Below are 27955 nucleotides of genomic sequence, written 5' to 3' on the forward strand. Positions count from 1 at the left end.
CGTGTAAGTGTATATCTGTTGCCCTGCCAACCGGGATGAGGAAATTGACACCAGGTGTGAGCAATTAATTTGGAGCCATGACAAAGCCATGTGGGCATTGAGAAGGATATAAAAAGCCAGTGAAGAGAGACTGTGGTGTGGTTCTCTCCCGTGAGAAGTCGTTCTATTTGAGTGTTGCAGAGAGGAATTGCGGGGTGCAAAGGGAAGTGCTGCTGGAGGGGACTTGAGGAGTGTGGAAGAGTTGTGAAAACACACCGTTTGCCTGGAAGGGAGAGAGATAAGTAATCGACCATCGTATCTCGTACCTGCATGTTTCAACACTGAATTTGAGGTGGATTGGAGTGCTTTGATTGTGCTACCTAAACGTCACTGAGTGAATTATACTGATTCATGTTCGATCTCTTGCCCTCTTCCCCCGTGTTGGAACGGTGATGTGAATCCGTCTATGTCTGTGGAGGAAAACCCTGAAACATCTTTTTCCCAACATTGGAGCTCGTTGCTTGTGGCACGGAGACCCCTGGGTGAGTGCTGGCCTTATCTGCACTTGTTGAAGTGGATTGCAGTGCTTAAATTGACGTTTCCCCCCTCACGTTGCATGTTTGGAGTGAAATTGCCGTGTGTGTGTGGAAGATTTATTTTCTCTTGCCGTGCGCTCCCCACGTGCCATGCTGGTCTACTGTCAGTAATTGGAGCTTAATAATTCGATCGGTCCCATCTGTTGAGGACTAGAAGGAATAGCATCTGTGAGTCAAACTAACCTCTCTGTTTTGAAGTAGTGATTCTGACTGTCTTAGAAGAAGCTCTGTCCAGCCTGTTGACTTAAGTTCGCTACTTGCCTGTCAACCCACCTGTATGGTGAGAAGGTTTGCCCCCCTTGCAACACACGTGAGACTGTACACTCTATCTGCAATCGTGATTTTTGTCTGTCTTAGCAGGAGCTCCGCTCAGCCTGTTGACTTTGAGTCTGCTGCAGCCCTAAGCCCACCTGTACGGTGTGAAGTTATCTGTCCCCTGCAACACACGTGAGAACTGTATACTGCTGTTGAAGTTGATTCTGTCTGTCCTAGAGAAGCTCACCTCAGCCTGCGACTGGAGTCTGCTACAACCCCAAGTCCATTCTGCATGGTGCGAAGTCATCTGTCCCCTGCAACACATGTGAGAATTGTATACTGCTGTTGAAGTTGATTCTGTCTGTTCTAGAGAAGCTCCACTCAGCCCGCGACTTGAACCTGCTACAACCCCAAGTCCATCTGCATGGTGTGAAGTTATCTGTCCCCTGCAACACACGTGAGAACTGTATACTGCTGTTGAAGTTGATTCTGTCTGTCCTAGAGAAGTTCACCTCAGCCTGCGACTTGAGTCTGCTACAACCCCAAGTCCATCTGCATGGTGTGAAGTTATCTGTCCCCTGCAACACACGTGAGAACTGTATACTGCTGTTGAAGTTGATTCTGTCTGTCCTAGAGAAGTTCACCTCAGCCTGCGACTTGAGTCTGCTACAACCCCAAGTCCATTCTGCATGGTGTGAAGTCATCTGTCCCCTGCAACACACGTGAGAATTGTATACCGCTGTTGAAGTTGATTCTGTCTGTTCTAGAGAAGCTCCACTCAGCCTGCGACTTGAATCTGCTATAGCCCCCGGTCCATCTGCATGGTGTGAAGTTATCTGTCCCCTGCAACACACGTAAGAACTGTATACTGTGGTGAAGTTGATTTTGTCTGTCTTAGAGCAGCCCTGCTCAGCTGCGACTTTGAGTCTGTTACAATCCCAAGTCCATCTGCATGGTGCGAAGTTAGCGGTCCCCCGCAACACACGTGAGAGTGGTATATTGCTGTTGAAGTTGATTCTGTCTGTCCAGGAGAAGCTCCGCTCGGCCTGCACTTTGAGTCTGCTATAGCCCCCGGCCCATCTGCATGGTGTGGAGTCACCTGTCCCCGGCAACACACGTGAGGCCTATATACTGCTGTCGAAGCTGACTCTGTCTGTTCTAACTGTCTGCCCTAGAGAAGCTCCGTTCAGCCTGTTGACTCGAGTCTGCTGTAGCCCTAGAGTTCCAACTGTCTACTCACCTGTGGAAACTCACCTGTCTGTCGTCGGTCCCTGTGAACCCTGCATCAGTGTGGGAAGAGGAACAGCCCGACCGTCTACTCACCTGTGGAAACTCACCTGTCTGTCGTCGGTCCCTGTGAACCCTGCATCAGTGTGGGAAGAGGAACAGCCCGACCGTCTACTCACCTGTGGAAACTCACCTGTCTGTCGTCGGTCCCTGTGAACCCTGCATCAGTGTGGGAAGAGGAACAGCCCGACCGTCTGCTCACCTGTGGAAACTCACCTGTCTGTCGTAGGTCCCTGCGGACCCCGCATCAGTGCGGGAAGAGGAACAGCCCCGACCGCATACACACCCGTGGAAATCCATCGATCCATCTCAGGCCATTGCGAACCTTGTATCGGCGTGGGAGTGGGCCCCGGAGACTGCTGCATTGCCTCGATTCCGGGGGAGAAGAGGAAAGGAAGATTTTAGCTTAGGTTATTCAAATTACTTTTAACTTTAATAAAAAGAACTGTGATTCCCTTGAATTCTGTTTCCGTCTCGTCTCTGACACGCTCCTCAGGGTGGTCCTGGTTCAGGGGTGGGCGCAGTCCGGCTTGGCCCATCCCGACCTGTGACACTGGACCATCCACGAGGTGTGTACCAGCCGTTTCCTTCGGCGCTCCCCAAGATGACCAGATGTTGATCACTGCATCGGAGGGTGGGTCAGACTTCTCCAGGGATGACGATTCGGCAGCGCTGCCCCCTTTGGGTGTGACAGCAGTGCCCCAGTCGGACATGGAGATGATGGCCATACTTTCATTTTCTACTCTTAATATTAAATGAAAAAAACGACTGAACGAATTTTACACAGATTCTCTTGAACCACCACCACGTTTGCGGCAGAAAACTACTGCAGTGCAGCCAGAATGCTCTGTTCGACTTATCTGAGATCCTCTATTCTTCCCTGTGGATGACCTGTGACCTACTTTCTGTATGATCTGAATTTTCCGCCGGTTTAATTTTAGAAAACTGAATTTGAAGTCCCGAATTTCTTCTTCATCTTGAAAACTTGAATCTGTAATTTCTAAAACTGAAAATTTGCAGTCTAAGAATTCAGAACAAAAAAAATTGCTGTTTGAAAATACGTCTATAAAATTCAGACGTAAAAACATTTCAATTCATTAAATTTCAAATGTTCAATATTCGTTTAAAGAAATCAAATTCAGAATTATTAAAAATTCCACATAATATTACATTTTGTTAGATTACACTTGTCAATAATTCAAATTTACACAATTCAAATTCAAATCATGATCATATTATAAGCTCCATATACTTAAGGTGGACGATGACGCAATTTTCTTCTAGAAACAAACTTTGTTGTATTATTTTCATGTTATCAATGTGAAGCTGCTTTGATACAATCTGTATTGTAAAAAGTGCTATATAAATAACGGTGACTTGACTTGACAAGCAATGACGCGTCACCATGGAAACAATAAAGTGATAAGTTCTAAATAACGGTCACCTTGAAAAACTCACGGGGGTATTGAAAATGCAGTACATTTTCATTGAATCATAATTTAAGTTTGTTATTTACCTGTATGTAAGCAGCACAGTGCAGTGTTAATATTCAAACTGTGTTTTTACAATGTTTAAAGTGGCTGACAATAATAAATATTCTTATTAGAAATAAAACTGCCTCATTTTTGAGCTGTGCATCTGGAGCTGAATAGTTAGGCCTACTACGCTACTGTATTTTCATATTGGTCGTTATGGTGGTGAGAGCCAAATATTTTCTGATGTGGTACTTGGTGTAAAAAGTTTGAAAACCACTGAGCTAAATGATATATCTCAGTAGCCCCGTTTACATGTAGCATTGTATTCCGATTATAACCAGTTTAAAAGTCCAAACAGAATGAAAATGCTCCATGTCAACACCTCAAACCGATTGAAATTTCAGTCGGATTGAAGGGGGTGGAATAAACCCTTTCATGAACCGATCAAACTAAAGATTACTTTGAGTGTACGTCTTTCTGCGCTTGCCTGGTTTTGCACCGGATAATTCTGTCAGCTAACATAATGCCTTCTGTTTGTGATCCAATGTGGATTCTGATCACCGTATAAGGTAGAAATATTTATACCCGATGCAAAAGACTATGCACACTAACCATTACCATTGTAAACATGGTAAATATGAAAGCTTGAAGAAATCAGACAAATAATATAGGTTATCATAATCCTGGTTTTATTTTATCTGTCAGTAGCCTACGTCTCGTCTCTATAATAACCGGACTATCCTCTGTTTCTCTGACTGAAAATATAACTGTATCCTTCTGGGAGAGAGTGCTAAAGCTCCTCGGGTCGTATTTTTGGTGGCATATTTGTAGAAATGATCATTCTTTCTAAATGTGATGTAAATATGTCCTGTAACTAGGCTTCCAAATAAACAGACGTGACTGAGTAAGTAAGTGTGTCCTCTTTCTTTTGTGAAATAGACCTAACGGCAAACCACTTTATTTCTGTGTGACTAATGTGCAGTTTTGACATATTGACAATTCATTATGATCAATGTATCGCTTTTTATTGTAAACCCGTAGTAAAACATCTATTCTTGGGTTTTAAATATTCAATTAAACAACACAAATGCCAGCAAACGGTCGCTTTTATCGTGTTTGTTTTGCAATCATGCTGTTTCCACTGATTTCTTTCTGATTCGTTTTCTGATAAAACTTCCATTTGTTGGTGAAATGATCAATCAATCAATCAATCAATCAATCAATCAATCACTTTATTTATAAAGCACAATTAAACACAACTTCCGTTGACCAATGTGCTGTACAGATTAAAAAAGAAAAACAATAACAGAATAAAAAGACATCAAGGACAACTGCATCAACATTCATATTTTATAAGACTGATAAAAAAAAAAAAAATTTAACCTAACTTTAAAAATGGACAGGGTGGGTGCAGTTCTAATTTCAATAGGCAGATTGTTCCAAAGTCTTGGGGCAGCAATGGAAAATGCTCAATCTCCTCGAGTCTTAAACCTTGATCTAAGAGCCACTAAGAGACCTAAGTTTGCAGATCTAAGAGCTCTTGCAGGTTGATGGACTGTCAACAGATCGGAAAGGTAAGACTGATCTAACCCATTTAAAGACTTAAAAACTAATAGCAGAACTTTAAAAATAATCCTATGACGCACCGGCAGCCAGTGAAGTGACTGAAGGACAGGAATTATATGTTCCCGTTTACGAACTCCTGTCAAAGCTCTGGCAGCAGCATTCTGGGCTGTCCGAAGGTGGTTTATGGACGATTGACTAATCCCCAAATTAAGCGAATTGCAATAATCCAGCCATGTGGTGATAAAACCATGTATTACTTTGTCAAAATTTGAGAATGAAAGGAAAGACTTCATTTTTACCAGGGTTTGTAGCTGGTAAAGGCTTGACTTCACAACTTGGATGACCTGTCTATCGAGCTTTAGGGCACTATCCAAGTTTTTGACATATGGCTAAACATAAGGGGCCATATTTTAACGATCTGAAACGCAAGTGTCAAAGCGCAAAGCGCAAGTAACTTTGTGGGCGGGTCTCGGGCGCTGTTGCTATTTTCCCGGCGGGATAAATGACTCTTGCGCCCGGCGCAAATCTAAAATGTGTTGGTCTGAAGTAGCTTCATTATTCATAGGTGTGGTTTGGGCGTAACGTGAAATAAACCAATCAGAGCGTCATCTCACATTCCCTTTAAGAGCAGACGCACTTGTTCTAAAGCGGATTCCTATTATAACGGCGGATTTGCCAGGCGCGCGCCAGGAGCGGTTCACAGCCGAGGAGACCGACGCTCTCGTCAGGGACGTTGGGGATGGAGAAACACCCAAGTTAACTTCGGTTAACTTGGGAGAATCAAAGTGTATGCACGTTGAGCACACGCTACATTGATTAAGGCCAAGCATGCGCCCTTAAAATAGCATATGAATAACATGCGCAAAGCGCCACTGACTTTAAACTGTTTTTTTTTCGGTCAGTGGCGCAATTGTTTTCTAAACCTGTAAAATAGCATGAGGGAACGTTTGCGCCGGAACACGCCTCCTCTTTGCGCTGAACCGCCCCGGGGAGCGCAAGTGTATTTCTTAGTTAATATCTTCACAGTGTTTTGATGTGTCAGGGTTTTTTGATGACTTTTTGTCATGAGTTTCGAGTGAATTGGATCAAACGGTCGAGGAGAAGTTTCTTTTATTTCCACGCTTGAGATCTTTATGACTTACAGTCTCTGACGCCCAGACATGTTTAGAGCAGGAAAATAATAACTGATAAAACACTGCAAATATAATAATGTTGCAGTGGCTTCAGTGCTTGAACCCATAAAATACACCTGGATTAAAATACGTTTAACAAATCCCACTTCTACATGATTTATAGATGATTGATGTGAATCACAAACAGAGCTTGAGAAAAGCACAGATACACACCGTCACACACACTGATGTCTATATGAGGATTTATTACACAGTTATTCTGACATGATATTTCAGTGACAGAAGTTCAGCTGTTATTAATGTAATGAAGAGAAAATAAGAGACTCTAGAACATCTCACTGTTACTGATTTATCATGAAGCTCAAAGCATTATGGGTAGAATCTCTCTACAGTCTATTCTCATTCATCAACAGTTTCACTGATGATTCATAACTAACAAAAAACCCCGGATAGAGCGGCTGAGTGAATGTGGTCTTCTCTGTGTGTATGAGGCTCAGTGTGTCTCCGCTGACGCTGTAGAAGGACAGAGTTCCTGCACTGTGATCCACATACACTCCTACTCTACTGTAATCCAGATACACTCCTGTTCTCCTGCTGATGGGCTTTACAGGGAGAGCAGTCTCTATGTTATTGTGTAGGAATGAGTAATTGGAGGGAGAGCAGACCAAACTCCAGGACTGATTATTACGTCCAAACTCACACTCATTACCCCGTCCCTTCCTGCTGATGCTCTTATATGACACTGATACATACACACCACCACTCCACTCAACACCACGCCACTCAATCTCCCAGTAAGAGCGTCCTCTCACACTCTCTCTACACAACACCTGAGGCAAATCAAATCTGTCTGGCAGATCATACCACTGAAGCGTTGTGTGAGTGCTAGTAATCTCTCTGTTCTCCTCAGACAGACGCAGCCATACATTCACTGTGTTCAGATCCAGAGTGAACGGCTGGAAATCTGATGGAGATAAAACACATCACAATCAGGAATTATGAATCTGATCTTTTAATGTCTCTGAACTCTTCATGTTCAGTATATCAGCAGTGTCTCAGTGCAGTTTAATCATCATTCACATGATCAACTCTAAAACTCTTCTGTCATGTGTTCTTTCAGCTTCTCCAGGAAGAACATGAACACACTCAGTGAGTTTCTCTGCTTGTTTTCTGACTTACATTGAAGGAAGTCTCTCCTGGTCTCGGGAACATCTGTGGAAATCAACAGACATGAAGAGTGTGATTATCATGTCTAGAGAAAGTGATCCTGCATCCATTGCTAACACATGCAGAAATCCTCCAACACAGAAGATATTTAGAGATGTCTCTGCTGTTCACAGAGCCCAGATCCTGACACAACCACTGTTGGGGGGTTGATATTAGTGACGTCACCATATTTGATTTGGCTTCTGTAGACATGAACTGATCACAGATTTGATCAGAGGGAATATGGCTAATCATATTAATCATATACAAAGTAATCATATTGCTTTATAAGACTTGGATTAAAGCACAACCTCCTTTTTATTCTTTTTCAAAGAGACATCAATTGATCAGTACATGTCTAATGCTCAATCATTTTAATCATTCGACTGCTTATTATGAGAATGTCTGTGAATACACGAAAGCCACATTTTAGTTCTAATTATTAAAATCATAAAAATGCATCATTGACGTTTGGTTTTAAATGCTGATATCATAAAATCATATCTCTTAAATTCTTAAAAACATATTGTTATCAGATATTCATTCAACTTTTGGTATCAATAGAATCAGCAGTATGTAAATGTGTGATTTTAACTGTAAATATCAAAAGTTTCCTTCATGTTCATAAATGCATTGTTGTCATCAATAGTGTCTACTTAAAGTCACAGAGTATGGGGATTTAATGTCAGATATCCTGGTTTTAATTATTGGCTTAAAGCACGTTCAACTCGTTCAAGTATTTGCAATAAGACAAACTGACAACAGAATACGGTGAGTTGTGTTGTCTGTAATATTGCTGTCATGATGTGGGGAACTAATTCATACAGTATATTAAGCTTTAATCTGCTAAAATATTGACTCTGTTCTCATCTTTCTCATTTTATCATTGAACAGCCTGGTCCCACTGTTAATACGTAGGTATTAATACGTAATTTTCAGAGACACAAAAATGTACGTCTGGATAGATGCTAAAATGTATAATGTGGACGGATCTGCAACATTTACACGTAGCATTATTACGTTTTTACAGCTACAGAATGTCACATATTTACAAATCTTTCATAGCATAAAGATATCTGTATAATTTCCCTTTTACCTAAACATCAAGCCCCTGCCCCTTTTGTCTCAAAATGTATTGTGCCCCTCTCTGATAAATGTAAATAATTATTATTATTAAAATAAATATTATAATACATAACAATACACTTATACACCATTGCCACTAACAATAATAATACAAAAAAAATATTAAATACATTTTTTTTTTTAGGCGGAAGCATGTGGCGGAGGTGAAGTGGTAGGCGGAGTTTCCTTTGCAGCGCTACAGCAGTTCGCCGCGAGTCTTCACACTGCACGGGCAGCAGTAACATTAAGCTAATACGGAAAAGTTACATTTATCCTACCATGCTACTGTAAAAGTTGCGGCAGCATGTGAGTTATGCTTAACAATCATAAAAGTATAACTCAATTTCAGCCGCATTCTGAGTCTGACAATGTCATTCGTTTTTGTCCAAGGCCACAGCAAGTGTTATTAGCTCGGGGAACTAACGTTACATCTAGTGAAAGGTCTAGTCCATGTCCAACTCTAAATTGTAAGGAATTTATATCTTTGATTTCAAAGTACACTTTACAATAAGGTTCATTTGTTTATTATTTATATGAACTAACATTAACTAATCATGAGAAAAACATTTGTTAGGCTACTGTAGGCCTATTTGTTAATCTTAGTTAATAATAATACAACTTTTAATTGTTTGTTCATGTTATGTCACAGTCAGTGCATTAACTAATGTTAACAAATACAACTTTTGATTTTAATAATGTTTTTAGTAAATGCTGAAATTAATATTAACTAAGATTAATAAATGGTGTAGAAGTGCAGTTCATTATTAGTTCATGTTAACAAATTTAACTAATGAAACCTTATTGTAAAGTGTTATTGATTTCATGATAGCTAACACTTTAATGAATACATAGCCTGCATAAAATTTATAACATCAACATAACTAAATATGAATTCCTCATAATTACCTACTTGATTCTCTGTTTTGTTTGGTAAAGTAAATCATATTTAGTAATATTATCATCATTTCCCTATTTGTGTTTGATGTGTTATGCATTCTAATTGTATCAACATCTTTTCATTGGTAATGAAGAGGCTCTCTGACCGACTGCTGCTCTCCATCAGTGAGATATGCCAAATAATTGTGAGTAAGTCATTAAAATATATAAAAACACAACAGACAGACGGGTACTGCTTTAAATACAGTTTTTAACGTTTTTTTTAAAAAAGTGCCCTTTTTGGTCCTTCCGCCCCTGCCCTGGAGGAGGTCTGTGCACGCCACTGCTTGTCTGTCTGTTATTTATTGTGAAAATGTCAAAAGCGCCACCAAAAGTGGTTCATATGACGATGTGTCACAGTCGCAGTATGGATTCTAAAGATTTGGATTACAGCGAGCGAATTTTTTTTAAATGAACGATCATTTCGCTAGATAAGACCCTTATTTCTCGACTGGGATCGTGTCGAGACTTTGAAGCTGCATTGAGACGGACATTTGAACCTTCTAACCGTTGGTTGCCATTGAAGTCCATTATATGAAGAAAAATCCTGGCATGTTTTCCTCAATAACCTTCATTTCTTTTCGACTGAAGAAAGAAAGACATGGATATCTTGGATGACATCGGGGTGAGTAAATTATTAGCAAAACATTTTTTTGAAAGTGAACTAATCCTTTAAGAGTCAACAGTTTTTGTGTTTTAAGTTGATTATTTGTTTTTGTGTGTGTGTGTTTTGATTATGATTGTTGTTGTTTATTTATTTTATTTTTATGTCAGCTATATCATCTGGTGCTCTTTGGTCTGTTTTAGTTACATGTTCTGTTTTAATTATTTTTTAAAAACCACAGCTTCATCGGAATGGTACGAAACTTGGTGACTTATGGCATTTGGAATGTGAACACACAAAAACATTGAGGGCATGGTTCGAGCAGGCTAAGTGGACATAAACAATTTAGTCACACTTGTGCTCTTGGATCAAAAATGACCGACCATAGGAAATGAATGTGAAATCGACAAAAACACATTTGTACGATTTGTACAATCTACAAATCGGCCACGATGCAGAAAAAAAGTGCTCAGCAATGAAGGGGTGAAACTCTAAAACATCAATAGTGCAAAACAATCACACACACACACACACACACACACACACACACACACACACACACACACACACACACAGAGACTGGTGTGACTGTAATAGAACAAATATGTTAAATGAAATCAATAATTCAACCACAATGCAGTAAAAAAGTGGACAGCAAGGAAGGAATTACATTCTAAAACATCAATAGTGCAAAACAGATCCACCCACGCACACACACAAACACACACACAATTATACACACAAATGAACTTGTAGGGCTACTACCATACAGAAAAAATTTGTCAGAAGACTGTAATAAGAGGTTGAAATGAGATCAGATCCAGATGGATTAAGCTGTGATAAAGCATTCCTGTTTATTTTTATTGAATTTTAATGTTATGTGTAACAAAATGTCTCTGTATTCAGGTTTGGCTGTAGTTATAATAATGCAAAACGTGTACACTTCAAAACAACATATAAAAATGTATTATTTGAGAATTTCAAAAAAAAAAAAAAAAAAAAAAACATTCAAATCCACATCTTAAAAGTAAGTAATTTTGTCAAAAAACTACTAGAAAATTCACAAGCCTCTCCATAGAGAGCTATACAGGCATATTTTGGTAACACCATGAAATTACAACAGATGGCGCTAATCTGCCTTCAAAAATTTATTTAAAAGGCTCTATATTAATCTGAAATACTGCATTAATTGAACAAATATTTTAAAAAAATTTAATTTGATTTTAAATTATTTTCAATGGCAAAAATTAACCATAATTATTGCATAAACATGAATAATTACCATCAAATCCTCTCAAAATACAATTTTACATTTTACAAATTTGACAAAATAAGACAATTTCAGGTGTCCGGTCACTTTTGACCGCGAAGAGAATAAGTGTGACTCCCAAATGAGGACCACCAGAGGGTTTTAAATGTCCTATTGGTTTTCATACAGTGACATGTACGTGTCACTTGTTCAAGGCTTTGTATTGTTTATTGTGAATGTCATATGATTAAGTATAGTAGCCTACATTAGACATCAAATACTTAATATACTCTGCGTCTTTAAGGACTATTTGTAACAACATGAACAAAGGAAATAATACGTTCATATAAACAGTCAAGTGGGTAACACTTTACAACATGTTACACATTTAATTATAGCCACACATGTTAGGAAATATGGTTGTCAATGCAAACATTGACTGTGAATGAAGCGAAATATATATATTTTTTTAAAGATAAAGAACAAAAAAAGTGCACATAACACTTACCTGAAGACTGTATGGGCCCGATAGTGTCACTGGCTTCACTCACTCCCACTTTACCCACTATCCTGTAGCGGATCGAGTACTGTTTTCCAGACTCCAATCCAGTCAGATTAAAGACTTCATCAGCGGTGTTCATGATAATCCACTGTTCCTCAGTGCCAGAATCTGCTTTCTCCTGCTGGTACTCCACTCTGAACTGCACAGTTTCTCCAGTTGGGGACATCTGCAGTTTCAGGGTCACACTGCGCTCCAGGACCTTCATCACTTCTGGTGGAGGAGGCTTCGACACAGGCTGGAACTGTGTGTCTGTCAGCTTCCCTGATTCATACAGATAGATAGAGGAGCCAGGACTGGAGGGATCAGAGATGGCAGAAATAATGAATCGATATCTCTTTTTATCTTTATTAGCCTCTGAAAAACTTCTGAAAAGAGATAAGTTCTCTCTCATCTTTGAGGTGACATCAGGATCGTTGAACCACTTTCTGACAGATGCTAACATGATAGAAGTGTGTTTCATTCCCACATCAAGCTCTTTAAACTCATCAGATTCCAGAAACTTCTTCATGGCTGAAAGATATAGGTCTTCATACTTCAGAGATGTGAAGGTCAAGCACACCACAACATCAATATCAGGATTAAAGAGGATGGTGTTGAGACTGTTTGAGTCTTCAGTATTGATTCCCTTCAGTATTTCAGTGTGAGAACTTAAGAGGTTAACTTCAGCCTTTGCATGATCTAACCACTGGTTAAGCATGCTAGAATTAAAGGGGGAGCTGTAGTGGATCTTCAGGATGTCTTCCAATGAATTTTGCTCCATCTCTCCTCCTCGTATAGCAGGCAAGACCTTGGCCACTTCTTTCAGGAGCACCGTTTCGTAAGTGCTAAGAGAGCCCTGAAATAAACGGAGCCTCTCTTTGATGTCTTTGAAAACATTTACCAGAGTTTTTCTGGAGAGGTCGTTGCAAGTCCTCTCTACTTCTCCCAGCCCCTCTATTATATCTTCAGTGTTGGAAACCAGACGTGTGCTAATTTCTCTCTCCAACTTAGCAGCTTTTGAATCCAGTAGAGAAAGAGGATAGAGCCAGACTTTTATTGGAACTGCATTCTGTGGATTCTCCTTCAGTTTAGTGGGGAGCTTCTTGTACACCTCTAGGGCCTGCATGAAAGTGGTGGGGTTCTGCTCAAGGCGGACGTCACCATAAAATGTGCAGGTGATATTCTCAGCCACTTTCTTTTGAGCATCTGTCATATCTACAGCTCCGTGTCCCTCAATGGAAAATTGAGGAATATTCTCGACCATGATATTCAGTTCTCCCTCAATCTCCTGCTTGTCTTCCTCTTCTGAAAATGTCCGATCAAACACCATGATGGCCTGAGCTCCGTATAGTACACCTGTGACCACATGAGTTGCAGTTTTCAGGTCAAAGACCTGAGGGTAGGTGATGTGTCCCACTCCCAGCTGAGTCATAGTGAGCTGTTCGAATCTAGAGATTTCACTGTAATACATTGTAACTCTGGATTGTTGGTTTGAGGATTTGGTGTCACGCAGGAACTCGGCAGATCCTCCCACCTCCACCAGCCCTCCCAAGAAGCTGGCCTTCAGGGAAGCACTCACACCCAGGAGACTGGACTTACTGGACAGAGAGTCAGAGCTACTGAACTTCAAATCTGTCCTTGGCTGTGGACGACTGTCCAAATCTTCTCTCAATGATTTCTTATCCCAGAGAGTGACACCTGAAATGAGAAATTACTTTTAGAGTTACTAGTGCAAAATGCCCATGCAAAATCAGTTTTTGTGTGTGTTTAGTAATTGTTGGTTTGGTGTATTTGAGTGCTCATTGTTACAATTACACAGCAAAAGTTCAGTGACATTTTTATTTGTGCATGGTAGAAAGTAAATACTGATACTTACAATAATGACATACAATAAATATGGAAAATTGAACCACACGATTGAGGGAGCAGGCTACACAGTGAACTCAGAGAAAACACTACTTAAACTCCGCTGCTTTCTTCAACCCTCTCTGTCTCTGGTCCTGGGCTGTGCTCACTCAGTGTGTGTGTAAGAGGGGGAGTGGCCAGCTGTGCTCACTCAGTGTCAGTGTGAGAGGGGGAGTGGCCAGCTGTGCTCACTCAGTGTCAGTGTGAGAGGGGGAGGGGCCAGCTGTGCTCACTCAGTGTGTGTGTGAGAGGGGGAGTGGCCAGCTGTGCTCACTCAGTGTCAGTGTGAGAGGGGGAGTGGCCAGCTGTGCTCACTCAGTGTGTGTGTGAGAGGGGGAGTGGCCAGCTGTGCTCACTCAGTGTCAGTGTGAGAGGGGGAGTGGCCAGCTGTGCTCACTCAGTGTCAGTGTGAGAGGGGGAGGGGCCAGCTGTGCTCACTCAGTGTGTGTGTGAGAGGGGGAGTGGCCAGCTGTGCTCACTCAGTGTCAGTGTGAGAGGGGGAGTGGCCAGCTGTGCTCACTCAGTGTCAGTGTGAGAGGGGGAGTGGCCAGCTGTGCTCACTCAGTGTGCAGTGTGAGAGGGGGAGGGGCCAGCTGTGCTCACTCAGTGTGTGTGTAAGAGGGGGAGTGGCCAGCTGTGCTCACTCAGTGTGCAGTGTGAGAGGGGGAGGGGCCAGCTGTGCTCACTCAGTGTGTGTGTAAGAGGGGGAGTGGCCAGCTGTGCTCACTCAGTGTCAGTGTGAGAGGGGGAGTGGCCAGCTGTGCTCACTCAGTGTCAGTGTGAGAGGGGGAGGGGCCAGCTGTGCTCACTCAGTGTCAGTGTGAGAGGGGGAGTGGCCAGCTGTGCTCACTCAGTGTCAGTGTGAGAGGGGGAGTGGCCAGCTGTGCTCACTCAGTGTCAGTGTGAGAGGGGGAGTGGCCAGCTGTGCTCACTCAGTGTCAGTGTGAGAGGGGGAGGGGCCAGCTGTGCTCACTCAGTGTCAGTGTGAGAGGGGGAGTGGCCAGCTGTGCTCACTCAGTGTGCAGTGTGAGAGGGGGAGGGGCCAGCTGTGCTCACTCAGTGTCAGTGTGAGAGGGGGAGTGGCCAGCTGTGCTCACTCAGTGTCAGTGTGAGAGGGGGAGGGGCCAGCTGTGCTCACTCAGTGTCAGTGTGAGAGGGGGAGTGGCCAGCTGTGCTCACTCAGTGTCAGTGTGAGAGGGGGAGTGGCCAGCTGTGCTCACTCAGTGTGCAGTGTGAGAGGGGGAGGGGCCAGCTGTGCTCACTCAGTGTCAGTGTGAGAGGGGGAGTGGCCAGCTGTGCTCACTCAGTGTCAGTGTGAGAGGGGGAGTGGCCAGCTGTGCTCACTCAGTGTCAGTGTGAGAGGGGGAGTGGCCAGCTGTGCTCACTCAGTGTGTGTGTGAGAGGGGGAGGGGCCAGCTGTGCTCACTCAGTGTCAGTGTGAGAGGGGGAGTGGCCAGCTGTGCTCACTCAGTGTCAGTGTGAGAGGGGGAGGGGCCAGCTGTGCTCACTCAGTGTCAGTGTGAGAGGGGGAGTGGCCAGCTGTGCTCACTCAGTGTCAGTGTGAGAGGGGGAGTGGCCAGCTGTGCTCACTCAGTGTCAGTGTGAGAGGGGGAGTGGCCAGCTGTGCTCACTCAGTGTCAGTGTGAGAGGGGGAGGGGCCAGCTGTGCTCACTCAGTGTCAGTGTGAGAGGGGGAGGGGCCAGCTGTGCTCACTCAGTGTGCAGTGTGAGAGGGGGAGGGGCCAGCTGTGCTCACTCAGTGTGTGTGTGAGAGGGGGAGTGGCCAGCTGTGCTCACTCAGTGTGCAGTGTGAGAGGGGGAGTGGCCAGCTGTGCTCACTCAGTAGGTGTGTTCGACATCGGCTGCGGCTGGATGTAACCGATCGGCGAGAGTAGCCGCGTGCAGGCGGGGAGGAGCTGCAAACAGAGACGTGAAGTCGGACACATTCTGGTTCCCGTAGTGACCGCTCACGTGGTGTTTGCATACTTTATCACAGCTGAAGTGAAATAAATGCAATATTTGCCAAATAATACACAGATGTTTCAGAGACATTTTCATTCATACTTTATGTAGCTACTGCTTCATACAGCGTCTGTTTGAACAAGAATAAAGTTCAACATAAACTAGCTACTATCAATGAAGTGGAGTCTAAGTTTTTTAATCAGTTTTAATTTGATAAACATGACACAATATAACATCGCAACAACATGAAAAGAGTGTTTACTGTTATAAAAAAATTATTTGTGAGCTTTAGACGAACTAAAGCTGTTCGAATAAACACGAAACACATGTGATCGTTGTCATGCGGTGAATCCGGCCAATCGTGGAACAGCTGTGTCGTCATCAGCCCTCGTGCAGCCCAGTGCAGCCACTCTTGAGAAGCTGCGCTGGCTGAGTTCCCCGGCTACTCTCGAATCGCTCTCGCGGTACTTTGATGGCATACGTCACAGTCACGTGGCGTCGGCGCTGTATCAAGTCGGACAAAATTTCTAACCGGCATGCACTGCTTCAAGTCAGCTGCCGATCGGTCTGCGCAGAGCTGCATGAAGTCGAACAAGCCTAGTGTGTGTGTGAGAGGGGGAGTGGCCAGCTGTGCTCACTCTGTGTGTGTGTGAGAGGGGGAGTGGCCAGCTGTGCTCACTCAGTGTGTGTGTGAGAGGGGGAGTGGCCAGCTGTGCTCACTCAGTGTGCAGTGTGAGAGGGGGAGGGGCCAGCTGTGCTCACTCAGTGTGCAGTGTGTGCTTCTTTTACCGATATATATTAACAATATCTTTTGCATTTCTAATCCAAACAACATCAAACTTGGCACTGCACTTACTCGTGCAAGCAAGACACCTGTCAAGTTTGAAATCCATCGGACTAACGGTTCGAGAGATATGCGAGACTGACAGACAGACGTTGCTGTAATTTATAGATAGGTGTACGAGGAAGTGATGTACTGTTGAAGAAACATGCAGCTTTTATAGTGTTGTTAAACAAGGATTGGTAATTAGTGATGCAATATTTGATGAGGAGGGGAAAATAAACTTTTATTTATTTATATATTTTAGGTTTGTAAAGCACCTGGAATGAAGGTATCCTTGCGGCAGTCATACAGCATACCAGGAAACAGAGGTCTTCCTAGAGCTGCCACTTCAATGGTCTGTGATGCCAGGGCTGCAGTAAATAAATAAAAGATATAATTTATACTTAGAATATTTATCATATATTAACAAAATTATATCTGATGGTAATGAATACTGTTTAACTCTTTACCCGCCAGCATTTTTGAAAAAAGTTGCTAGCCACTGCCAGCATTTTTGATCATTTTCACAAAATTTTCATGACCCCCAGAATATTTTGTTGTGTGAATATCTCAAACATGCAAAATTTCAAAATAAAGAGCACACCCTCTGCTTTAAAAAACAAAAAGGTTTTATTCTAGCTTTATGCATTTCCTTTTTAAGTAAAAAAAAAAGCAACAATTTGAGCAAAAAGCTGAAAAAAATCACGTTTTTGTCAAAGACTACATCTAGAGCTAATTCAGGACAATGATCAAAACATAGATGGATAGAGTAGATTGAGTCAACACCGTCAAAGCTTACACAGTCCTATAGCTTGTCCTGGGTCGACTTTTCATTCATGAAAGGGGAACTAGATGCTGTCATGGTGTTGACACTATGGAAATGTCATTACCAACCCCTCTTAGGGAACCAGGTTATATACGTAACCTGAGACAATTTTTCCTTCAAATGATATTGAATCGGTCCAGTGATATTTTTGATAGCACATTCACATTTTGTAACAACATTTCAATCTTACCTGGATGTTTTTTGTTTCCTTCGTCTGCTAAGAAATGAAGTCCTTTATTTAAAATCTGAAGTTCATCAGGTTTGGGTTGTAACACTTCCTATTTTTGAAGGAATGGTTCATAAAAATAAATTAAAAAAACTTCCACAAAGGTTTTTTATCCTTAATCTCATGAAATACATCAGGTTACACTTGCACATTTTGTCTGAGGGAGTGCACTTACCTGTGCATTCACCGCAGCTAGGGTCGCCAACCATAGATATGTACAGTAGATGCAGCTCGGCTGCTTCAGGTACGTCAAACGTGCCGCCATCTTAGAATCGTCAACAAGGAGACCTGTTTGAATGTCAATGTGAAGGAGATGCCTGTCACGACTTTGTCTTGTTTAGTTTCATTGTCATATTCTGCTTAGTTTTCCCTGTCACCATTTGTTCTTGTTCTTTGTTTGTTGTTTCTTAAAGGTGAACTAAGTAACTTTTTTATCTTAACCGAACAGCTTCGGAGTCATTGGAATGGTTATATGACTGTTTTCGGGTTGAATGGTGGTCTTCTCACACCCCTCAAGCGCCTGTGAGACGAAAAACCGCCCTTGCGACTTTGGGCCGGCGGCCCGCCATCAGGAAGTATCGCGTGATATCAGGTCTCGCGATGTAACAAACTGCTTTACGGCACTGCACACATATACTATCTGAACATTTATATGCTAGCCTTCTGTGTATCATACATACCTCAGTGGACATGGCTCCGTGCATTCGCCGGGTTCTTTGAAAACAAATGCACATGACTAGCGGGAGAAGATGGGACGAGCCAACGAGTTTTGACGACAGTGTTGTCATATATCTATTCCAAAGCTGTAGGGGGAGCTCTATAGAGAAACCCGCGAGCAAAAAGCGAGAAAACAGCGAAGAAATCGGCAAAGCTGCATAATGCAGCTTTAAGTGTTCCTTTCTAATTATTTATAGTTATAGGCTGCCTGCATTTTTCTTATAAAATAAAGGTAAAATTATTATTATTATTTGAATTACTTTATTATATTTATTCTTAAATACTGTCATTTTATAATAATGAAATAGCGCAACCCTACAAGTAGGCACAATGTGAATGTTAAATCGCAATTATAACCAGAATTTAACCAGATTTCCCCCTAAACTGTGCAGCCCTAGTTGCTCCTGATTTCAGCAGGTTCAGTTGCTGTTGTTTTTTTACAGGGACCAGATGCCACTGATGAGTCCTGCTGACTCCTCCTAACCTTCTCTGATCAAGTCAAGTCAACCTTTATTTTTATAGCATATTTAAAAACAACAGAAGTTGACCCAAAGTGCTTTACAGATCAAGCAAGAACAAACTTTTTTTTTTTTATATACAACATCATACATTCTATCAGCTTCAAAAACCCATTTCATGATCTATTCAAAGCCAAAGAAAACAGATATGTTTTTAAAGAAGACTTAAAAATTGTCTTTTTCGGACCCTTCACCGAAAAGGCACGGTCACCCTTAGATTTATAACAGCAACGAGGAACTGTCAATAGCAATTGGTCAGAAGACCTGAGTGCTCTAGTTGGAGAGTAAGGCTGGGCATACACTGTGCGATTTACGTCCGATTTTGAGCCGAAATCTGACTCGTGCGACTCTTTTTCGGGTCGGGACGATTTTCAGCTTTGTCATGCGTAGTTTATCGCGCAGTGTTCGTGCAGTGTATGGGGGGAAACGAGAGGCGATAAACCTCTCCCGATTGCCCTAAACTCAGCGTTTTTCCCTCACTGCGCCTGCGCAAAAACAGAAGTTTCACCATTTCATCTTTAATGTAGCAAGAAAGAAAACGAAAAGAGGGAGATCTTTAAGTTCTGTAGATATCAAACTAGCTACAAATTACTGTTGCTTACCTCCAGTTCGTGTTGCAAAATGGATAAACCATATTACCCACGTCTTTCAAGCCACCTGTGATGTAGGTACACCCTGCCCCTTTTATTAATTTGTTAAACAATGTTCATGTTACACAAGCTGTTTTTGAAATAAAGCTGTTTTTAATGTTCATTGGTGACTGATTATTGCAGTGTTCGGAAATATTATAGACTGTTAAAAAAAGTAATCGACCTAAATGTTTTTAGACAATTTTCAATGAGGAGGAGTAAGCTTCTATGTAATCTTGTATTATCCTCGCAACATGTTGGTTATGCGGTGATGCGCTATGAAATTATTGCGTGGCAAATTAATTATAATAGCCTATCAATTTTAGAATAAAAGTGCGCCTTCCCTAATAATAATACTAATAATAATTTAATACATAAATTGGAAATGCTAAATCCTCTTGATAGCTGATGCTTGTTTTGACAATATCTCTGGATACACGATATCATGGTCTATTGGCGCAACCCGGCACGGTGGTTTATCGCACATATTTCACACTTATAGTGTGAGCAGTCAAGTCACAGCTCGATGATCGGACCGTATAGTGTGAGCACATAAAACATGAGCTTTAGCTTTACATCTACTCGTTCAGTTCAAATCACGCAGAAATCGCACAGTGTATGCCTGCCTTAAGGGTGTAAAAGGTCACTAATATATTTGGGTGCGAGACCAAATAGTGCCTTGTAAACAAGTCAATTTTTAAATCCACCCTGAATTTCACCGGGAGCCAGTGTAGAGATACCAAAACTGGGGAAATATGATCCCTTTTTCTTAATCCTGGATGCCCCCCATACACTCTAAACGATTTAAAAGACTATAATGGTCGATTGTATCGAATGCAGCACTGAGATCTAACAAAACTAGGACAACAGGCGAACCTGAGACCATGGAGAGTAGAATATCATTAGTGACCTTCAATAATGCAGATTCAGCGCTGTGCAACACATCTGAAATCAAACAGAAATGTATACAAAATGTTAAATGTATTTAGATAGGAGTAGAGCTGGGAATAAACAACTCTTTCCAAAATCTTTGACATGAAAGGCAGTTTGGAGATCGTTCTGTAGTTGTCATGTATTGCCGGATCCAGAAAAGGTTTTTTTAACAAGGGATGTAAGATTACATGTTTAAAACTGCTAGGAACAACTCCACTTGCTAATGAGCTGTTAATTATAGCTGTCACACTGGCACCGAAAGTCATAAAAACTTCTTTAAAAAGACGTGTAGAAAGAATCCAGCTTATAGCTAGAACACTTCAACTTGGAGACTACATCTGCTAATTGTTCCGATGTAACTGTCACAGGCCGGGGTTTGCATAATAGTTTGCATACCACCCTGAGGAGCGAACCGTAGGACACAAAAGGCTAGACCACTAGGAATTAGAGCCCTGCACGGGCCTCAAATCTAGGCCCGAGCCCGGCCCTGGCCCGAGACGCTCAGGCCCTAGCCCGACCCGTGTCCGACAGCTCATCAGAATTATGAGCCGGAGTTTTTTTTTTTTTTATGACGACCAAGCAGCCTAGCCAACAGCGAGTAAAACATGTTTGATCAATTTAGCCTCTCAAATCAACGCTAATACTTTACTTGGCTACAATAAAATCCATAGATATAAAACACTTCAAGCATATCACACAGACAGTTAGTTTAATGTTTATTTATTAAACCACAGTGAGTAAAACAACATTTTTTGAAATAGGCTACTGAGGCAGGCTCAGGCTGCTCGCAACAGCGCTCGCAAACGAAATGAGCAATAGCCAACAATCTAAACAAATTAAATTAAATAAATCAAAAACAAACTTGCAGGTTATCTTACCTCAAAAAGGCACCACAGAACATGGCCATTCTTTTTTCCAGTAGTTTCCAACATGTTGTGTTCTGTGTAATTGCACTAGAGGGCACTAGTGAGTTCAAGTGGGGAGAAGAAAAAGAAAAAGAGAAAGAAGAGAGGAAGGCAAAAGTAGATAGTCATGGTTGATATGAGTTTGTGAAGTAGTGTAAAATAAAGAAGTTAATTCATTCTACTCACCTCGTCTTTACGTTGATGTTCTAAAGTGAACTGTTACATATTGCTGAACTAAAATACAACAATTGGCGACGATGGCGAGTCTTCCCACACCTGCTCCGTTTCTGCCATGTGCTTCTGATCCACCGATACCCTTCTGCACGTGGAAAAGAATCTTCGAGAACTACATGCTGGCTATTAACGCGTCAGGAGATTGCTGGACGGCGGCTCGAAGACGCGCAGTTCTTTTATATTGCTTGGGGACAGAAGGACAACGTATTTTCTACACTTTGCCGAATACGGGTACAACTTATGATGACGCAATGTCCGCGTTGGAAGCGCATTTCATTCCGAAAGTCAACGTGGTTGTTGCACGTCACCAGTTCAGACAGAGAGCTCAACGCGCGGATGAAACGATTGCGCAATACACTTCAGCCTTACGAGAATTGGCAGTTGATTGTGCTTATGGTACAGTAGAGGATGAAATGATTCGGGATCAGCTCATCGAGAAAGCGTACGCTACAACGGTGCGCGAGAAACTTCTACTGGATCAACCCGCTTCGTTGGAGGCTGCTGTTACTGTTGCGTGCCAGATTGAGCATGCGTTGCACAACGTGAATCTACTTAGAGATACTGCTCCGGTACAGGCGGTGAGTTCAAAGACTTCTCATTACCAAGCGACTTCACAAGATAGACCTAAAATTAAACCGAGTAAACACACGGCGTCACAGCGTGCTTGCTACAGATGCGGCTCTAATAAGCACTTGGCCAACTCATCTGATTGTCCAGCATCTAAAGCTAAATGCAATTCATGTGGCAAAACAGGACATTTTGCGAAAGTATGCCGTTCGACATCATCCGTTCGCGCAGTTCTGCCCGAAGTACAAATATGCAGTATGAACTGTGAAAAATTTGATGACAGGATTAAGTGTTGTGTGCAGATTTCTACTGACACAGGGCAGTCTATGGAGACCGAGTTTGTTGTGGATACAGGCTCTGTAGTTTCGATTTTGCCAGAGACTGTGTACAGGCATTATTTCAGTACATCTCCACTGTCTGCGCCGAGTGTCCAATTGGTGAGGACACATGAGAGGACACATTCCAGTCCTAGGATGTCTTACAGCTAATGTGTCATTGCATGGAGTGTCTGCTACCGTTCCACTCTACGTTGTGAAAAACGGATCTGCCATATTAGGCATGGATGTGCTTAAAGCACTGAAATGTACAATTAACCATGACTGTACTGTTACTGTTTCTACTACTTCTGCTTCAGTTCACAGTGTTGCAAATACTGAGCCCGTGGGGTGTGTGAAAGGCTTCATGCACAAGGTCAAAGCTCGTGATAATGCAGTACCAGTTCAACAAAAACTCCGTCGACTTCCCTTTTCTGTACGTACTGCAGTCTCAGAGGAACTACAATCTCTGCTGAATCAAGGTATTATCGAGCGAATTGATGCTTCTCCCTGGGTTTCGCCAATAGTAGTCACTACAAAGAAAGGAGGAAAAATTAGACTTTGTGTTGATCTTCGCGAACCGAACAAAGCACTGCTAGTTGACAAACACCCATTACCTCATATGGACGAGCTGTTGAGTGAGTTGAGGGGTGCAGCTGTATTTTCGACTATTGATTTAACATGCGCGTACCATCAACTACCCTTACATGCTGACAGCCGGGACTTAACTGCCTTCATTACGCATGAGGGCCTTTTCAGATTTCGTCGTGTTCCTTACGGATTAGCTTCTGCTCCTTCAGCTTTCCAGAAAATGATGGAGACGGTTCTAAAAGGTGTTCCAGGTGTAAGAAACTATTTGGACGATATAATAGTTTACGCCGCTTCACAGATTGAACATGACAAAACCCTTCACACTGTCATTCAGAAATTGGCAGATGCTGGGTTGACACTGAACATGCAGAAATGCACATTCAACAAGACCTCCCTCAAATTCCTGGGTCATGTGATCTCAAAAGAAGGAATCTTACCAGATACTGCTCACATCGAAGCTATAGTCGATGCTCCTACTCCACACGACTTATCTTCTCTTCGTTCGTTCCTTGGATTGATCTCGTGGTACAGTAAATTCTTCCCAAACTTTGCCACGGAGGTGGAACCATTACGTGCTCTTTTGAGAAATGCTCCTGAAACTTTGTTTGAATGGACTGCAGAAGCAGACCGATGCTTTAACAAACTGAAAGCTATACTGGTGGAGAGCCCAGTGCTTGCACTTTTTGACCCTTCTCTTCCTACGATCGTATCAACTGATGCTTCGGACTATGGCCTTGGGGGAGTTCTGACACAACTCCATGCAGATGGTGTAGAACACACTGTCGCTTTTGCTTCACGTACGCTTAGCGCGGCCGAGAGAAAATACTCTACAGTGGAAAAAGAGGCTTTAGCTTGCGTGTTCGCTGTAGAGAAATGGCGCCCGTACTTTTGGGGTCATCACTTTACGTTACGTACTGACCACAAAGCATTAACTACTTTGCTCGCTACAAAAGGAATTGGACGTGCTGGAATGAGAGTAGCCAGGTGGTTAGCTCGGTTACTGTGTTTTTCGTATGACATTGAATACCGCCCTGGTGCTCAAAACCAGGCCGCAGATTGCTTGTCAAGAATACCCTTACCGGTGACGACTGAGCACACTGAGGAACCAGAAATGGTTGCCGCAGTCCTTGCAGGGTTACATTCAGTATCCATGGAGGATTTCACAAAGGCTTCCGAATCTTGTTCTGAGCTGAGTTTACTTAGAACGCAAATACTGAATGGATGGCCACACAACAAGAAGGAGGTAGACCCAGCTTTATCATCATTCTTTTTCATTCGGGATGAATTGTCCGTATACAACGGATTGATCATACGAGGTGAACATCGTGTCGTTGTTCCTGTTTCTCTTCGTTCAACCCTGGTTAAGCTGGCTCATGAAACACACCAAGGTTTGGTCAGAACCAAACAAAGGCTACGTGAACTGTACTGGTGGCCGAAAATGGATGCGTTAGTTAACTCAGTGATTTCAACCAGTCTTACTTGTCAACTGAACGATAAATCTGCAAAGACAGCTCCTGCTCCATTACAGCCTGTAGATTTGCCGGATGGACCTTGGCAAAAACTGGGTCTTGATATCGTCGGACCTTTCGAACATGCTGTATCAGGTTGTCGTTTCGCAATTTCTTTGGTGGACTATTACAGCAAGTGGCCAGAAGTTGCTTTTTCTTCACATGTCACTACTGAGGTTGTTACGTCTTTCTTACAGTCTGTGTTTGCACGAGAAGGAAACCCTCTGTTTGTGGTTACAGACAATGGACCTCAGTTTCTTTCTTCAGTTTTTTCGGATTTCCTTTCTGAACGTGGTATCAAACACCTGCGTACAAGTGTGTATCACCCGCAAGGAAATGGTGCAGTTGAACGTTGGAACAGAGTACTGAAAGAGTGTATCTTATCGGCGGAACAAATGAGAAAAGCTTGGAGACCGTCAGTAGTTGAGTTTCTTCAGAGTTACCGTGCTACTCCTCATGCTACTATCGGTGTATCCCCATCTGAACTTTTGCATAACCGGAAAATGAGAACGAAGGTAGACATTTTTCCTGTGAGGGAGAAAAGTGACAAATGTGCTGATGTACAAGAGGCTGTCAAAGAAAGACAGGAGAAAAGTAAGAAATACACAGACAGTAAGAGGAGAGCCAAACCTGTTTCTTTCAAGGTCGGGGAACAAGTAAGAGTCAGAAAGCCAGGTCATGTTCCTAAAGGAAGCCCTAAGTATACCTTACCTTTGTCGATTCATGAAAAGATCGGACCAAGTTCATTCGTGCTTAGCGATGGAAAGAAATGGAATGGACTGAGACTGACTAAATTCCCAGATCAAACTGAAAAAACTGTTCAGGGATCCAATTTGTCTGCTCAAAATCACCCAGTCACTCTCAGGAGGAGTGAAAGAGTTGTTAAACCACCAGTGTGGATGAAAGACTTCATAAAGTAGTGAAGTCAAAAGACAACATGATTGTGAAAAAAAAAAAAAATTTGAAACCACATGTACTTGTTCTTTGGTGTTAAGTAGGTACTGATTGGTATTTTGAATGGTATTTCTTTTTTTTTTTCCACAATATTTTTATTTGACTTTTAGAGTGACATACAACAGAACCCGCTCTCAAACACAAAATACAATGTTACCATATAACATATCCAATATGCCTTTTGACACAAGTAAACAGAGACTAGCCATCTCCCAACGGGCAGAACCCTGACTGTGAAACTATTCATGAGTGTCATCCTCCTCTTGATCTTCGGTTAAGTCTGTGCTTTCTGCAAAGAGCATGAAAGGTCTCCAAATACTTTCAAACAAGTCCTTTTTTCCTTTTAGCAAGTATGTGATGCGTTCCAATGGAAGAGTAGCCAACATCTGCTTAACCCACTGTCCAATACTTGGTCTACTTGTGCTTTTCCAGTGCAATGCAATCAACATTTTAGCTTGTAATAAACATATATCAATGAACAGCATCTCACTTTTTGTATATCCTATGTGCTTGGGGTACAAGCCTAAGATGATTAAAGAAGGTTCCAGAGGAAGATCTTTAGAAATAATATCATTCACAGTTTGCTTTATTACTCCCCAAAATGTTCTAATTTCTCTACAATCCCAAATACAATGGAACAATGTTCCCTTTTCCTCTCCACACTTTGCACATATGTCTGGGATATTTGGATTGAATTGGTTTAATTTAACAGGAGTGACATACACACGCATAAGCCACTTGTATTGTAATAATCTCAACCTAGAATTTATAGTTTGCTTATGTGCTTTACTACAAGCCATTTCCCACTCATCTGGTGATACATTTATTTGCAGATCTTTCTTCCAGGCTTCTAATTTTAGGATTGAATTATCTGGGGAGTGTGATAGCAGTAGTTTATAAAGTTGGGAGATTGCTCCCCTTTTAAAACTTTTTTCACTTATCATTTCTTCTAACTCAGATTTGGGTGGTTTTCGTAAATTGTTTTGATTGGTTCCTATATAACTTCTGAGTTGGAGATATTTGAAAAAATATTTCCTTTGAATGTTAAATTTGTGTCTAAGCATGTCAAATGACATCAAGTTGTCTGAGTCTGTTGGATATAAATCTTGAATTTTCTCCAATCCATTTAAAGCCCATTGCTTAAACACTGCATCGGCTCTCCCTGGGGAGAAGTTCTGATTTCCCCAAATTGGGGTTAGCCGTGATAAAATAACTGGTTCTTTAATGTATCTTTTAACATTATACCACACCTTGACCATGTTTTTAACTATTGGATTTTTAGTTTTCTTCAACAAATTAGCTTCTGTATCAGAAAAAATGTACAAAGGTAACGGAGGACTCAAAATGTTACTCTCCATTTCTGTCCATTGGGGAGTGTCATTTTTGCTAAAATAGTACCCTATAGATCTAAGCTGAGCTGCCCAGTAGTACCATACTAAGTTTGGGCACATCAAGCCTCCTTCATGATAGGGCAAATGAAGTAATGACAGTCTTATTCTAGCACGTTTGTTTGACCATAAAAAATCAAGAAGTAGTTTCTTAAATGTTTTAAACCAGTCTGCAGGGGGTGGCAAAGGAATATTCTGAAACACATACAACAATTTAGGAAGTATATTCATTTTGTAAATATTAATTCGACCAATAAGAGACATGGGAAGAAGAATCCATCTATTGACACTATCTCTAATTTCGTTAGTTATCGATTCATAATTATGCTGAACAATTAAATCTAAATTTGGAAGGATATATATTCCTAAGTAAGTAAATTTAGAAACTGATTTGAATTGTGAAACTACTATAGGTGGATTCTCTCTCTCTCCTTTATCTAGCAACAAGATAGATGATTTTAGTCTGTTAATTACATATCCTGAAATATGACCAAACTCCTCAATTAGTTTTAACAAAGCAGGAATAGAAGAATTAAGTTTTGAAAGGAATACAATTACATCATCTGCATATAACGACAGTCTGTGTTCTACCCGACTAATTGTGATTCCGGTTATATGTAAATGTGACCGTACTGCTATAGCCAAGGGCTCCATTGCTAAAGTAAAGAGCAATGGAGATAACGGACACCCCTGTCGACATCCGCGTTTAATTGAAATTGGTTTAGACACGTTTTTATTTGTTAAAATCTCAGCAATAGGATTTAAATATAATAACTGTATCCATTTTCGAATGTTCGGTCCAAATCCAAAGCGTCTTAACACATCAAAAAGATAGGCCCACTCTACCCTGTCAAACGCTTTTTCGGCGTCCAGGGAGAGGAGGGCCGTATCCTTAGTATCGTCTAATGCTTGAATGACGTTGAGAACCCTTCTAACATTATGCAGACCTTGCCGACCCAAAACAAAGCCATTTTGATCCCTGTGGATGATCAATGGAAGGGTTT

General features: G+C 41.8%; 1 protein-coding gene across 2 annotated transcripts in view; it reads right to left on the reverse strand.

Moving 5' to 3' along the window:
* Positions 1–6519: 6519 nt before the first annotated feature.
* Positions 6520–27955, reverse strand: part of LOC311303612 (stonustoxin subunit beta-like) — a 48074-nt gene continuing 26638 nt past the window's right edge. For both annotated transcript variants that reach the window (XM_084430168.1, XM_084430169.1), the window contains 6 exons: positions 17869–17981; positions 17658–17745; positions 16920–17012; positions 11920–13650; positions 7471–7503; positions 6520–7255 (listed from right to left, as the gene is read on the reverse strand). In XM_084430168.1, coding sequence (XP_084286294.1) covers positions 6678–7255; positions 7471–7503; positions 11920–13650; positions 16920–17012; positions 17658–17745; positions 17869–17958 — 2613 coding nt within the window. In that variant the 5' untranslated portion in view covers positions 17959–17981 and the 3' untranslated portion in view covers positions 6520–6677. The remainder of the gene's footprint in view (positions 7256–7470; positions 7504–11919; positions 13651–16919; positions 17013–17657; positions 17746–17868; positions 17982–27955) is intronic.

Source organism: Rutilus rutilus (genome assembly GCF_951802725.1).
Source record: "Rutilus rutilus genome assembly, chromosome: 14".
Taxonomy (NCBI): Eukaryota; Metazoa; Chordata; class Actinopteri; order Cypriniformes; family Leuciscidae; genus Rutilus; species Rutilus rutilus.